A 15,861-nucleotide genomic window follows, 5' to 3' on the forward strand; every position below is an offset into this window, starting at 1 on the left:
GTTTTTATGAATGCATTTTTAAGCTTCATTAATAATCTATTATTTTTACTTTTGTTTTGCTTGCTTTTCATTTTGACTTTTTAATATCATGCTAACCATCCATTTTTATACATAATTGCGTTATATATTCTTTCTGGAATAAACAGGGTACTAACACATAAACCGACTGAGAGAGAGAGAGGGAGAGAGAGAGAGAGAGAGGTGGGGGCTGGGCAAGAGACTCAATAACCCACTGCTTCTACAGTGTTTGATACATCTGTGGTGTTGTAGGTACCAAATCAAATCCGGTTCTCCTAAACCAGACCCACCCTCTCTTTCTCCAAGTCGTCTCTCATCTGCTGATGTTCATGTTCGGTCAGTTCTTGGTCTCCATCTTGGTCGTACTTTGTGAATATTGCCTCAATCTCTGCATCAGTATGGCCCTTCCTGAAATTAGAGAGAGGATACAGATAAAAATCATTCCTTGTACCCAGTTCACCCTAAACACAGACATCAAAATGCAGGAGGAAAGGAGAAATCGCCAAATGGGGGCAAGTTTTCCTCTTATAACATGTTCCAGAAAGATACCTGCCTCTGATACAAAAAAAAATATATGTATCTGTATGAGCCCTTAGGCTAGAAATACTCTTATCACCAGGAATTTATCTTTAGAAGCAGGAATTTTTCAGAACCTCAGGAAGCATGATTCTCACCCTTTGAGATCTTGTCGAAGTTCATCAAAGTTTAACTTGCCTCCTCCTTGCCGCAGACTCTCTGAAATGTCATCCACAGTATTTTTTTTCAGTTTTAGTTTGACCAAAGCTTTATGGTAGCCCTATCAGAGAGAGAAAAAATAAAAGACTTGGTTTAGTGTATTCTCCTTTTGCATTTGTTTTACTTTCCATTCACAGTAGTAACTACTATAAACCTGGTATACACTGGCCATTCAACAAGTATGTGCTGGATCAATGGATAATTAATGTATCCAGTTTTCCATAAAACACTTGTGGAAGAGTTACATGGAAAAAGTCAGGGTCTTTCAGTAAGTCATGAAGAACTAAGGGTCTTTTACTCATATGTGTATTCAAGTTTATGTGATAGAAACAAAAATTACTATATATGCTATAGCTGTCTGCCTCAGAGCATAAAGGACTGTGCAACAGTTCATAGGAATACCAAGAAACCTGAATCATGAACTGCATCTTAATTTTTTATATTATCTATCTCCTAGACAGTAATTTCCCTAAGTGTGTATAAACAAACAAACAAACAAACAAAACAAAAAACCCAGTGAAATGTAGATGAGGATTTTCCCTTTTTTGAGACAGGGTCTTACTTTGTCACCCAGGCAGGAGTGCAGTGGCGTGATTCTGGCTCACTGCAGCCTCGATCTCCTGAGCTCAAGTGATTTTCCCAACTCAGCCCTCAACAAGTAGCTGGGACTATAGGTGCGAGTCACCACGCCTTGCTATTTTTTTTTTTTTTTTTGTAGAGACAGGGTCTCACCATGTTGCCCAGGCTGGTGTTGAACTCCTGAGCTCAAGCGATCTGCCTGCCTCGCCTCCCAAAGTGCTAGGATTACAGGCGTGAGCCACTGCCCCTGGCCGAGGATTTTTCACTAGCAAACTTTAGACCTGACCTTGCTTTGCACATAGTGCAGCATTGTAAGTGACCATGCAAGCTGAAATTGTGCAAAATGATCTGAATAATCAGTGGGAAGAATTACAATTGTTCTGTGATCTTTACAACTTTTAATCAAAACATTAAACACTCCCTTAGTGTCAGTTATAAATGTATAGGGAGCTTAAAAAAGAAGAAAACTAACATTGATTTAATACACTAAAATGTAAAACATTAGAAACATTAAAAACTAAAGTGTTTTATTTCTTTGTAAAAAAATGAATCCACAGTAGTTTAAACAGCACTTGCCTTGTTTTCATTGTGTAATATTACACTGTACACTTTACAGTGTGGAGTGAACTTCTTTTCTACGCATTAGTGAATGGTCATATTCCTTCTTAAATGTGGATCAGCTTCCAACATATTTTTCTTTTCGTTTTTTTATTTTTGAGACACAGTCTTACTCTGTCACCTGGCTGGATTGCAGTGGTGCCATCTCAGCTTACTGCAACCTCCGCCTCCCTGGTTCAAGCAATTCTCGTGCCTCAGGCACTCGAGTAGCTGGAATTACAGGTGTGCACCATCATGTCTGGCTAATTTTTGTATTTTTAATAGAGACGGGATTTCACCATGTTGATCAGGCTTGTCTCGACTTCCTGGCCTCAAGTGATCCACCCACCTTGGCCTCTCAAAGTGCTGGGATTACAGGAGTAAGCCACCGTGTCCAGCCCCAACATTTTTTCTTTTGTACTTTCATTATTGTGAAATATGTCTAATAAGGGTTCCCTTAATGTGAAGTTTTTGGCAGGCATCATTTCCTCAAGACATCTTCATCCATTTTATCACAGCTATTTTCCTCATTTAAGTTGATAGACCTGCCCTAAGTTCTTCTGGCTCTGTATCTGGATCTCTTGAATGATCGCAGTGTCAACACTCCCGTTTCTTCTTCACTGAGCTATTTCTTCTATAAATCCATTACTCTGTTTTGAATTTCACTTCCAGGGTTACCATTTTTCATTTCTTTGCTAGCCCATTCTCTTTTTCTTTTCTTTTCTTTTTTTTTTGAGACGGAGTTTCGCTCTTGTTACCCAGGCTGGAGTGCAATGGCATGATCTCGGCTCACTGCAACCTCTGCCTCCTAGGTGCAAGCGATTCTCCTGCCTCAGCCTCCCCAGTAGCTGGGATTACAGACATCTGCCACCACACCCAGCTAATTTTGTATTTTTAGTAGAGATGGGATTTCACCATGTTAGCCAGGCTGGTCTTGAACTCCTGACCTCAGGTGATCCATCCGCCTTGGCCTTCCAACATGCGTGAGTCACTGCACCCATCCTCTTTTTCAATTAACCATTTTTGTAAAATGTCACATGGGCTTATTACTGGAACACAAGGAAGCAACACTAGATGCTTTCTTTGTTTGTGAATTGGATAGCAGATGTTCAGTGACCAATTAGTAACAGACTGAAAATAGGGTCATGACTGGCCAGTGAGCCTGCTCAGCCTGCACATCTGTTACTCAGCTAACCGATCTATATACTGAAGAGCCAGCAGTGGAGTTTGTACTTTGTGCTGTTACTCAGAGTTAATATACTATGATAACTGAAATTTGAACTGTGTTGTTGAAGGTGGTGTTAAATAACAAAACTGGGGTAACCGAAGTTTGTGTGTATCAGAATTGTGCCAAGTGAGGAGTGCTTGCATACACACTGGAGATTTGCTAAAATGTAAGCAACTGTTATGCAGAATCAAGATAATGTGAATCTTAGGTCCCATCCCAAGGACTTGGTTTTAAGAGACTTAAGTTTTCTATTATAACATGTATCATAGATAACGTAATCCTAAGGCTTGGACTGATAAAAACAATTACAGTTAAGGAGCCACTATGACTTAGCAAAATGATGTTGGGAAACAAACTGTGTATTTTAAATGTGGCTATTTGTTGTTGTAAACATTTTATACTTTAAACCAGATAAAGCAGTTACATTGAGAAGAACAAAGGGCCCAACTTTCCTGTCCTGCCCTTCTATTTAACAATGAAACCCTTCCTGAGAAGGTGCATAAGTAAAAGTTCTCAGGCCCCAGGCTATGGCCTGAATTCATGAATCTTTTCCTTTGCTTATTTTAAAACTGCCGTGGAAGGTCAAGGGTAAAGGGTGAACTACTAAGTATTTTCCTCTAAAACTTTTTATTTTTTTAAAATGGTAACTGAGATAGAAGAGGTGGAAATCCCTTTATATAATCTTCCCTTCTAGTTTATTCTCAACTCAGGATCCTGAAGTGACAGCCAGCCAGAGGAGACGTCAAAATAATAAAGGTGATGAACCTTCAGCTCAGCTCTTAAAGTGTCAAAAGATTGTTGAGAATTTAATTCCAGGGCATAAAAGGATTCCCAGAATTAAAATTCAAGATAGCATTATATCCATCAAGACTCCAAGATAGGGAACATTTAAATTATTTCTGAAATGTAGAGATGTATAGTAAAGATGTATAGTAAAGATGTATAGTAAAGAAAAGATGTATTCTTTATTTCAAACAATTTCAATGGATCAATGTTGATTTGAAAATCTGGGTGAAACAATGCTCATTTTATGTCAGAAACAGAAGAATTCTGAGAATTAAGTCTTTTCCTACCTTTCTGATAAGATCTGAGAGTTCCATTTCAGCTTTCTGCTGTGCCAAGTCAGATTTCACTTCAGAGTAAGTATCATTGATGATGGCCAAAAACATATTCTGTTTGTAAATGAAAGGAGAGCAAAAATTAAAGGAGGAAACATAAATATAATTTGGAAACATCAATCAAAAAATTGACACATGCCTTTTTGTTTATCCTTTTTTTCCTAATCTGAGTGCTTTATGGAGACATAAATTTATTATTTATTTATTAAAAAAAATTTTTTTTTGAGACAGAGTCTCACTGTGTTGCCCAGGCTGGAGTGCAGGAGTGCAATCTCAGCTTACTGCAACCTCTGCCTCCTGAGTTCAAGCAATTCTTGAGTCTCAGCCTCCTGAGTAGCTGGGATTACAGGCATGTGCCACTACGCCTGGCTAACTGTTGTATTTTTAGTAGAGACGGAGTTTCACCATGTTGGCCAGGCTGGTCTCAAACTCCCGGCCTCAAGTGATCTGCCCGCCTCGGCTTCCCAAAGTGCTGGGATTGCAGGCATGAGCTACTGTGCCCGGCCTGATGTCATAAATTAATAGTTTTGCTGCCACATGTTTTGGGAAGATTATTTTCTCTGTTAAGTCATGACACAGGAAAAATGTTGTGATATACTTTGTGAAAAGAAACAAGAATAAAATACAACAAAATATTAGTATATTTACCTATGAATGGTGAGATTATTTTATTTAATATTATTTTTGCTTATCTATGTTCTCTATATTTAGAAACTTTTACATACACTACTGGAGGGTATAGAATTCTAAAAAGCTCTTCAAATTTCAACGATTAACACAGATAAGTAGAATTGTATGCTTATTCCAAGTTTTTTTGTATAATCATATATGAAATTTACAGGACACATTTTTAAAGAGTTTAAAAGGCTGTTGCAAATAGGGATAAGCAGGCCTAGTAGGGAGATAGTAAAGAAAAAGTTTCTGGAAGAGAGATAGACTTTGGAGTCAAGCAAACTTGGATTTCAGTCCTAGCACTGCTAAGATTGTTGCTCTATTTTTCTAAGTCTAATTTTAAGTAATTATTTGTTTTACATTAATAAAAGGGGAAAAATAATAGTATCTCCCTTACATATTTGTTGGGCTGGTTAGTGAGACAATCTATGTAAAGTGCTCGGGACAGGTCCTGATGCAGGTAAGTGCTACCTAATTGATAACTACTATTATTATTCGGTAATGGTGAGTTCATTTTTCTGACCTTTCCCTTCCACAGTAGTAATGGTTTGCATTTCCAACAACAGACTTTCTTGAAGCACTGTATCCAGGAGACAGGTCCCCTACCCCCACTTTTTTTTTTACATGCTCTTCGTTTTTCCTTTTTAACACATAACTGTGGTTTGCAAGTATTTCTATTTGATAATGTCTGTTTTCCCCAAAAGTCTGCGGAATCTTCGTAAGGACCGAATCAGGCTGTTTTCCTTACCCCGGTACTGGCAGTATCTAACATACTACCTCGTAGTACACAATCCACAAAAAACACTACAGTGTGTATTATACAGTATATATAATATATATATACGGATATAGTGGCTTAGTAAATATTTACTAAATGATTGAAAAATGAACAAATGAGAACACTTTTATTTTAGTGGGCTATGAATCTCTGTATTAAGGAAGAATATTGTTTACAATTCTGTAGCAGAAACGAGAATAGAATATAGAATACATATAAGTTTTTGACTAAATGCTCAATTCCAAGTGCAGATAATTGCAGTCCAAGTAACATCTTCTGCCTTCTCTCTTCCAACTCAGGGATCTAATGTTCTATTTTTGCTTCCAAGTGGCTGTTAACTAACGCCTGCCAATACCTTAATTGAAACGGATCAAAGTCTGGGACCTCTAAAGAGATTTCAAAAAATAGAAAGTGCTTGAGAAAGGCTCTTGAAGGTGTGGGAAGAGGAAGCTAGCTCACCCTCCTCTCCATCCTGTCTCCCGAGGTTCCCTGAATTATCAGATGGACATCTGCACCAGGATGTCTTTCCTGTTGATGTGGGGGAAGAGTGGGGTTATCCTGGTTCAGCTGAGCCACTTCATAACACTATGCCTTCTTGTTAAACAGGGGCAATAAACTAATACCAGGCAATCAGCTCAGAAAGGTGGCCAACCCTATGCTCAGCTTGTCATTTCTTTAAAAGACGGGTTTGTATTGAAAGTAGACTTCTATCTATGTATGTGTCTATGTATGTATGTATGTATGTATGTATGTATCTATCCATCTATATCTCTGGGAGGTGCAAGAAGAGCAATTCTTTTTTGTGCAGTCGTACAAAAAACAATTTTAGTATAAAGATAGAAACTAAGAGCTTCTTTTCATGTTCTGGTGACTGATCTGGTAAGATGACTGAATACTCTAGATCTGGTAAGATGGCTGCCTACTAAAGGACCACATTCAAACAATTCCATATTTGAGCCTTTCCAGTTGCCACGACTCTATCCATCCTTTGTTTGGCAGATTGATAAACGGAGAAAACTAGGTGGCCTGAGATCAACTGAAGGGTCAGGTGCAGGACTCTCAATTCCTGGTTTTTGCCTTCTTACAGATTCAGGTACTCTAGAATCCAAAGTACTATCAATGGTAGAGTAACAGAGGCTTATTCTCTCTCCATTGTTTTCTTTAATATATGATAGGAAGAAGAAGCTTAAGAGGTGTAAGTTTAAAAATGAGCCATAATCCATGCAAACAGCAAGATACATATGAACTCGAATGATATTCCTGACGTTTTCAGCCCTGTTAAAGTACAGCTAGGGAACACACCTTTGTTTTACACCAGAGGCTGTGTCTCCCCAGAAAAAATAATTTTAAAAAATAGGAAATTAATACAGTACATCTAATACCCCATCGATAAATACCATACACTTAACCAGTAATACCTGGACTGACTTTAGAGTTATTACACTGAATTACTGAAAATGTGATCACTTAACCTTCCTCAAGGGATCTTTACACAATGTACTGAAATGGAAAAAATGCTATTTTCTTAAGAAAATTGTTCTTAAGATGACTGTTAGTGTTTAGATGAAAAATACTGCCTAAATTAAGCTGGCTTAACACCTTCTCAGTAGACAAGTAAATATATAAATGTTAAGAAAAAGAACAAAACACCTTAAAAAAATCTTAATTAACTTAGGGCGAAAACATTCAAAATGTTCATTTGTACCAAATCAACAGAATAAAAAAATTATTTTTGAAAATAATTTTAATGCAATTTCCATTCATTGTTACATTTAGTTTTAAACTTAATTATTTGAATATTCTCTGTAGGCAGTCTAGACGAATGGGATATAAATAATTTAAAACAGAATATCCTAATTTTGACATGCAATGATTCACTCAACTATTACTCGACATCTTAGATCTAGCTTGCTTTTCCGTTCTTATTTTTTAAAAAGAAAAGAAGAGAGAAAAGTCACGCTAGCAAGTGACTACGAAAGTGCTGGCGTATGTGTTTAAAAAGCATGTAAGCATATTCTGCTTTTTAGGCAAAGCACAATTTTAGGTATCTTTATAAATTTGTACTTGATCTAATTTCTTTTCTGCATTGAATAGATACATACATAGAGAGAGAAATGAAAGACCATGGAAGAGATCTAATTTTTTTGCATTGAATAGACACATATATGGATCAATGAAAGACCACAGAAAAGACATTTGATATGAGTCTCAAAACTGTGAATTAATAAAAGGAAAATAAGTTTTCCAACATCCACACTTTTTTCTACTTCCTGGGTCTTTACTTAAGAACGATAGGACATAAAGTGTGAGGGAAAAGAGAAGACAAGGATTTATGAAGTTTAAATTGAACCTCACTATAAATAAAAATGTACATACCAAAAGAATGAAGAACATAAAGAACACAAATGTAGTGAAATAAATTGGTCCCAAAACTCGATTAGCTTCCTCAATCTCTGCAAAGTTGATATCGCCCAAAATGATACGGAATTGAGTGAAGCTATAAAAATAAAACAAAATACCACAATACAAAAACAAAGAATGTCTAGTAGTTGATGCAACATTTCTTAAAGATGATTTCATATTTTTGGAACTTTTTAGCAGTATAGGTAGCTGCCAAATAATAGAAAATTGTCAATCCCATTTAAAAAGCCTTGCTACTTATATCAGCAATTAAAGCCTTCTGCAATAATAAAATGCTTTCATGCTACAGAGGTTATTTCCATTTGGTTAAAAAGAAAATGCAGGCCGGGCACGGTGGATCATGTCTGTAATCCCAGCACTTTGGGAGGCCGAGGCGGGCGGATCACGAGGTCAGGAGCTCGAGACCAGCCTGGCCAATGTAGTGAAACCCCATCTCTACTAAAAATACAAAAATTAGCTGGGCATGGTGGCGTGCGCCCGTAATCTCAGCTATTCGGGAGGCTGAGGCAGGAGAATTGCTTGAACCTGGGAGGCAGAGGTTGCAGTGAAATGAGATTACACTGCTGCACTCCAGCCTGGGCGATGGAACAAGGCTCCATCTCAAAAAAAAAAAAAAAAAAAAAATGAAAATATTATTATTCAATAACTTATAAAGCAATTGGGTATAACATTTCAACACATAATCTAGGTAAAACATGTTAACTCTAAACCTTGACAACAGTCACCCTGGGTCTAAAGTTAAAAATTTCTTTAAAAAAAAAAAAAAAGGGCCTGGTGTGGTGGCTCATGCCTGTAATCCCAGTACTTTTGGAAGCTGAGGTGAGAGGACAGTGTGAGGCCCTGGAGTTCAATACCACCCTGGGCTACACAGTGACATCCCTTCTCACAAAAAAAGTAAACAATTGACCAGGCATGGTGGCATACACCTGTAGTCCCAGCTACTCAGCAGGCTGAGGCAGCAGGATTGCTTGAGCCTAGGAGTTCAAGGCTGCAGTGAGCTATGATTGCACCACTGCACTCCAGCCTGGGCAACGGAGCAAGAACCTGCCTCAAAAACCAAACAAAACAAAAAAACAAAAAACCCAAAATGGTTTGTGTTCAAAGATCCAATATTCTGACAAGTACTTAAAATGGGATCAAAGTGGCCAAGTGTTGTCAGTGCTGGGTCTTAGCAAAATCACTTTTATCAACAGCAGTATTAATTAGAGATATCTATGAACAAAAGTCTATTACCTCCATTCCTTTTTAAACTAACTCCTTTCTAAATGGCATAGAAATCTGACACTGGCTGCTTTTTGTTGTTTTATTTCACATTTGGGATCTTTGGAAAAAAAACTGAAAATTCTTGTACTGGTCTGAGTTTACCCTAGAATATTAGAAATATCTTGCTTTTTTCCTTAGAAAATAACTTGAAGTTCTAAATATATGGCAATAATATTCAACAAGAGTGAGAATATAGGCAAACAGCCTTCTAGAAGCTACCATCTGTATTTGGTGCAAAGAAAACCTCAGTCTTCAGAATAGTGTTGGTTTCCTATGGCTGTTAACTATATTTTACTACTTTGGGCTGCTATCTTAAGCATCAGCATTTCAGGATGCATTGTCTTCTTTGCATTGGTAGATCAATGTTTTGGGAAAAGGTAATTAATTCTTATTTAAAATAACCAGCTTTAAATAATTGGTGGTCATATAGCAACCTCATATGAAGATTTATTCTTGAGAAGCAGTGACAACTCTGATTAAATTTTTCTTCTTAATTTCATATATACTTACATACACTCTTGGAAAGTACTGAAGTCATCGACCTGAGTGCCAAAGACAAGGTATGCCAACTGAGCATATGCTAGGAAAATAATGAAGAACATAATAGCAAAGCCAAACAGGTCTTTGGCACATCGAGACATGGTTGTCGAGAGCTGGCTCATGGTCCTGTTAAAATTGATGAATTTGAAGAGCTGTAAGAGAGAGAAGACATCAATAGATGAATGGATAAACAAAATGGTGTGACTGTATATAATAAAGCATTATTTTCATCCTGAAAAGAAATTAAATTCTGACACGTTACAACATGGATGAACCTTGAAAACATTATGCAAAGTGAAATAAGCCTGACACAAAAGGACAAATACTGTATGATTCCACTTAAATGAGGTATTTAGAATAGTCAAACTCATAGTAACAGAAAGTAGAATGGAGGTTACCAGGGATTGGGGGGAACTGGGAGTTAGTGTTCAATACATACAAAGTTTCAATTTAGAATAATGAAAAAGTTCTGAAAATGCATCATGGCAATGGTTGCACAACATTGTGAATGTACTTAATGCCACTGAATTGTACATTTAAGCATGGTTAAAATGGTAGGTTTTATGCTATCTACAATTAAAAAAAAAAAGGCTGAGTGCAGTGGCTCACATCTATAATCCCGGCACTTTGGGAGACTGAGGCAGGAGGATCGCTTGAGCCCATGAGTTTAAGATCAGCTTGGGCAATATGGCAAGATTCTGTTTCACTAAAAAGTAAAAATAAATTAGTCAGGTGTGGGGGCACACACCTGTGGTTTCAGCTCCTTAGGAGGCTGAGGTGGGAGGGTTGCTTGAGCCTGGGAGGTCGAGGCTGCCATGAACTGTGACTAGTGATGCTTTCCCCCCAAAAAGGATTAAAGTAAAAGAGAGGGAAAAAAACTCCACACAAATAAAAATTATAAACCCCCCTGGGAAATTCTTGTTGCATAATATTAACTGTCATTTATTGTGCATCAGTTATGTGTGGAGGGCTTTATGTACATTGCCTCAAATCTCTGCAATGCCTTAAATATTGGCATTCTATCCCCAGGAGTCAGCTGGGGCCTGCAGCCAGCTGCTCTGCCTGAACTGCAAAGCCTGCTCTGCCTGACCGCAAAGAAATATTGAGCATGTTGGTAGACAGTGAACCTTGCAAAGCCATATTGAGCATGTTGGTAGATAAGGCACTGAGGATGGCTGCCCAGATTGTGTAGCTCTAGGTAGAAGCCTCAGTGGAAGAGCACGTGATGAGATATTAGAAGCAGAGTCATGATCCCTGCCTTAAAGACCTTAATGATAAAGTATTGAGGGGCAAGACATTTCCAAGAGAAGCACTAAATAAAACACAATAGCCTGAGACACATGTAGGAAAATCTCTAGAAGTTTACTTAAAGGTCTGTTATACATTGTTTCTGGCCACAGTGAAATATTTTTTGAGGATTGCTGTATTATTACTTAATACAATCCCAATTCATTTGAGAATTTTTTTTTTTTTTTTTTTTTTTTTGAGACGAAGTGTTGTTCTGTTGCCCAGGCTGGAGTGCAGTGGCACGATTCAGCTCACCGCAACCTCCGCTTCCTTCGTTCAAGCAATTCTCCTGCCTCAGACTCCCAAGCAGCTGGGATCACAGCCACCCACCACCACACCCAGTTAATTTCTTTTTTTTTGTATTTTTAGTAGGGACAGGGTTTCACCATGTTGGCCAGGCTCGTCTCGAACCCGACCTCAGGTGATCCGCCCGCCTCGGCCTCCCAAGGTGCGTGAGCCACTGCACCCAGCTGAGATCTTGATTATTATTACTATCTTGATTATTATTATTAAACTAATAATAATCAAGGAAACTTCAGTAATTCTCAGGCAGCACCTGCCATCCTGTCACCAGCACAGGCTCTGACTGTGCTATCCAAACACGTGTGGCTATCTAAATTCAAATTTAAATTAAGTAAGATTAAATAAATTAAAAATTCATTCCCTTGGTCCTACTAGCCACATGTTAAGTGTTCCATGCCTATATGTGGCTAGTGGCTACTGTCTAGGACAATGGAAATATAGAACATTTCCATCACCACAGAACATTCTTATTACCATTATTATTTTTGCTATTTGATTATTATTACTATTATTATTACTATGCTGTGATCAAGGTTTTGTGCTTTAGTGATGGTTTCTCTTAAACAAGCATGTCAATAAATAAATAGCATGAGAAATACAGGATAAAATCCATGCATTTTTTTTTTTTTTGAGACAGGGTCTCACTCTGTTGCTGAGGCTGGAGTGCAGTGGTGCGATCTTGGCTCACTGCAACCTCTGCCTTCTGGATTCAAGCAATCCTCCCGCCTAAGCCTCCTAAGTAGCTAGGACTACAGGCACGTGCCACCACCCCCAGCTAATTTTTGTATTTTTAGTAGAGATGAGGTTTTGCCATGTTGCCCAGGCTGGTCTCGAACTCCTGGGCTCAGGGGACCTGCCTACCTCAAATGCTGGGATTACAGGCATGAGCCACTGTGCCTGGTCCAAGTCTAGGCCTTCTAGGTATGAATACCAACTCAGAAAAGTACATAACGGGTAAGTACCTTCTAGACCAGTGCTGTTCAAGAGAACGTTCTGTGATGATGGAAATGTTCTACATTTCCACTGTCCTACACAGTAGCCACATACAGCCATTGAACACTTAACGTGTGGCCAGTAGAACCAAGGAACTGCGTTTTTAATTGTATTTAAGCTTAATTAATTTAAATTTGAATTTAAATGGGCACATGTGGCTAGTACTTACTGTCTGGACAGCACAATCAGAGCCTGTGCTGGGATGGGATGGCAGCTGCTGCCTGAGAATTATTGAAATTTCCTGCATCTCCAGAATTGATGCTCATTGTATATGAAATGTCATAACCTTTCACACACATGGAAATGCACATTATATCTTGGCACAATGAGGAAATGAGTGAGCAAGGAACTACTTGGAAGCGGTTCCAACCTTAATTCTAGGTAAAGCTTCCCTTACAGCCTCTACCTGGAAAAGAGGCAATCCCTTCCAGCAAGCATTTCCAAGTGCAGCAACTCTCCCCTTCCCTCCACCTGCTCCTTCCTTCTCTTTCTCTGAGTTCCTTTTCCTTCACCTGTTCATCTCATCTGTTAGCAGCCTGGGGCCCCAGGCCCAGCTAACACACTGAAAGGCCTCTTACTGCATTTGTTAAACAAAACCTATAGGAACTGATCTTGCACTAATTCAGATAGCAGAAGTATGTCATTGACAGTGATAGAGGAATGATCACATGAGTCTCAATAGTTTACTTTATATGTAAAATATGAGGCCTGGCACAGTGGCTCATGCCTGTAATCCCAGCACTTTGGGATTTAAAAATTAGCCAGGTATAGTGGCACATGCCTGTAGTCCCAGTGACTTCAGAGGATGAGGTGGGAGGATCGCTTGGGCCTGGGAAGTCGAGGCTGCAATGAGCTGTAATCATACCACTGTACTCCAGCCTGGGTGACAGAGTGAGACCCTGTCTCAAAACAAAGTAAATATCAAGCAGCTTTGGCTGGTCACTTGAATTTCAAATTCAAGTATTCCATGATTTTGTGGAACTCATTTTTTTTTAAAGAAAATATTATTTAAAATGTAGAACATGAAATTTATAAATTACCTTAATCCAGACAAAAAATACTGTGACAGCAGCTATATTGTTGAACTGTATCTGCCAATATGCCAGATGCTCAAAGTTGGGGAAAGTATTTTGATCTTCCAGAAACTGTAGTAGCACCTTCACATTTGATGTTCTGTATATGTTAATTCCTATAGCTACCACTGATAGCTGGAAAGCAAAATATTTATATTTTATTACAGTGTTTTAGAAATATGAAACTTACCTTAATATGACTAGTATATTTTTCTTCACCAATGTATTAATTATAAGGGCTCACCATTATACTTACCCAACGTCATTCTTAAGTCACACACTCAAATGGGAAGTGTTAAGCCCTGCCATAAAATAAGTAAAACAATATATTGCTTGCATTTCCTTAGTTCGGAATAGAAACTCAACGAAGGCATGCATGCATGCGTGTGCACATATGCATTACACACACGTACATGCATACACAGGAGAGATCACACTATAACAGACTCAAACTCAAAGAGGAATGCTTTCTGTTTTTTCTGCCACCTTCATTTTAATCACTTTCCACCCTCTTGCTTTCTTGCCTTCATCCTGCTCTCTGTTTTTATTTGTGATTTTTAAATTTAAAATTTTTCGGTTTCTCTTCATTCTCCAATTGCCAGCCATTCTTTGCTCTGTTTAACAAAAATATAGTAGATGTCTATGTATACAGCACTGTGCAAGGGCTAAAAGGAATAAACAGAAGTAAACTGCATAAATCCTGCCCTCGAGACTCAAGAGCAGATAAACACATGAAGTTAAATAACACAAAAAACTACTAAAGAGTTGGTATCACACAACACAGTGAAGAGGGACAAAAGATATCCTAAAAAGGAGTGCCCATGAGAACAAAGAATGAGCTTGGGCTTGAAAGACAGTGGGAATGATGAACACAGAGGGCTCAAGAAGGCCTGCAGTGGGAATATATGAGCCAAGGGCTTCTCTCTTGCTCATTTCTGTCCCTTAACTCATGAACCTACAACTTTCCACATATGCTTTGGTTCTAAGCTTTACAATCAGATCCAAGGGGACACTGCCCCCTCCTTGGCATCCATCACCACTAAATGTAGACAGTGCTAGGTGTTAGTCATAACAACCTGGCCCCACCAGGGGGTCTGAATCTGCAGCAGGTGGGCTGTGGCAGGTGCTGCAATCTTTGCTGTCCATTCTCTTTTCTTAGGAATCACGGCCAGAGACCACTTCATTAGCCCTCCCTTCCTTAGATGACCATCGAGATCATGGTCCCATTGATTCTCACAGCAAAGACCAGCCTGGTTGCTGATCACAGCTAAAAAGCCAACCTCACCATCTTCCTTTCCTTCCTTATCTGTGAAGGATTTCCAGAGCCAATCTTGTATTTTTGTGTTGGTGGTGGGAATGATGAACACAGCAGGCTCAAGAAGGCCTGCAGTGGGAATAGGCTTCTCCTGAGATGAGGAGCTCATCTCAGCTAATACATGTAGAAAAACAGCTGGGTTGGTGGACTGGATCCAACGGTAACTCTTTACCCAACTCTCATTAGGTATAATTTGTTATGCAGTCCAGTTGTTTTTACTCTGCACAGGACAAATGTTTATAAAATTATGAAGATGGTCATTTATACAACATCAATGTCTTTGAAACCTTTCCTTCCAAATAGGGAATGAAAGATGAGGAAAGAGATTTTGCGAGCACTTGCATTGTTATATCACTCCTGAGTTTTCCGTGGGATTCTCATCCCTATCTACAAAAGAACTTTCTCTCCATACCAGAAAATTGGGAGGGCAGAGATTTGGGTGATTTTGTTCATTCCTATATCCCCAGTGCCTAGAACAGTGCCAAGTACATAGTAGGTGCTCAGAAAACACTCGTTGAATAAATGAATTAGTTGGGCCAGGCGCGGTGGTTCACGCCTGTAATCCCAGCACTTTGGGAGGCCGAGGTGGGCGGATTACGAGGTCAGGAGATCGATACCATCCTGGCTAACACGGTGAAACCCTGTCTCTACTAAAAATACAAAAAAGGCTGGGCGCGGTGGCTCACGCTTGTAATCCCAGCAATTTGGGAGGCCGAGGCGGGCGGATCACGAGGTCAGGAGATCGAGACCATGGTGAAACCCCGTCTCTACTAAAAATACAAAAAAATTAGCCAGGCGTGGTGGCGGGCGCCTGTAGTCCCAGCTACTTGGAGAGGCTGAGGCAGGAGAACGGCGTGAACCCGGGAGGCGGAGCTTGCAGTGAGCCGAGATTGTGCCACTGCACTCCAGCCTGGGCGACAGAGCGAGACTCCGTCTCAAAA

General features: G+C 39.1%; 1 protein-coding gene across 1 annotated transcript in view; it reads right to left on the reverse strand.

The window, feature by feature from the left end:
- The window catches only part of PKD2 (polycystin 2, transient receptor potential cation channel), a 70,755-nt gene that overhangs the window by 11,583 nt on the left and 43,311 nt on the right, over window positions 1-15,861 (reverse strand). Inside the window, exons 7-12 of the mRNA XM_032143097.2 lie at window positions 13,573-13,740; window positions 9,920-10,101; window positions 8,102-8,222; window positions 4,231-4,329; window positions 693-814; window positions 309-426 (exon numbers count right to left, since the gene is read on the reverse strand). Of these exons, the coding sequence (XP_031998988.1) occupies window positions 309-426; window positions 693-814; window positions 4,231-4,329; window positions 8,102-8,222; window positions 9,920-10,101; window positions 13,573-13,740 (810 nt within the window). The remainder of the gene's footprint in view (window positions 1-308; window positions 427-692; window positions 815-4,230; window positions 4,330-8,101; window positions 8,223-9,919; window positions 10,102-13,572; window positions 13,741-15,861) is intronic.

The sequence above is a fragment of the Hylobates moloch genome, unplaced genomic scaffold, assembly GCF_009828535.3.
Source record: "Hylobates moloch isolate HMO894 unplaced genomic scaffold, HMol_V3 SCAFFOLD_2, whole genome shotgun sequence".
Classification (NCBI taxonomy): Eukaryota; Metazoa; Chordata; class Mammalia; order Primates; family Hylobatidae; genus Hylobates; species Hylobates moloch.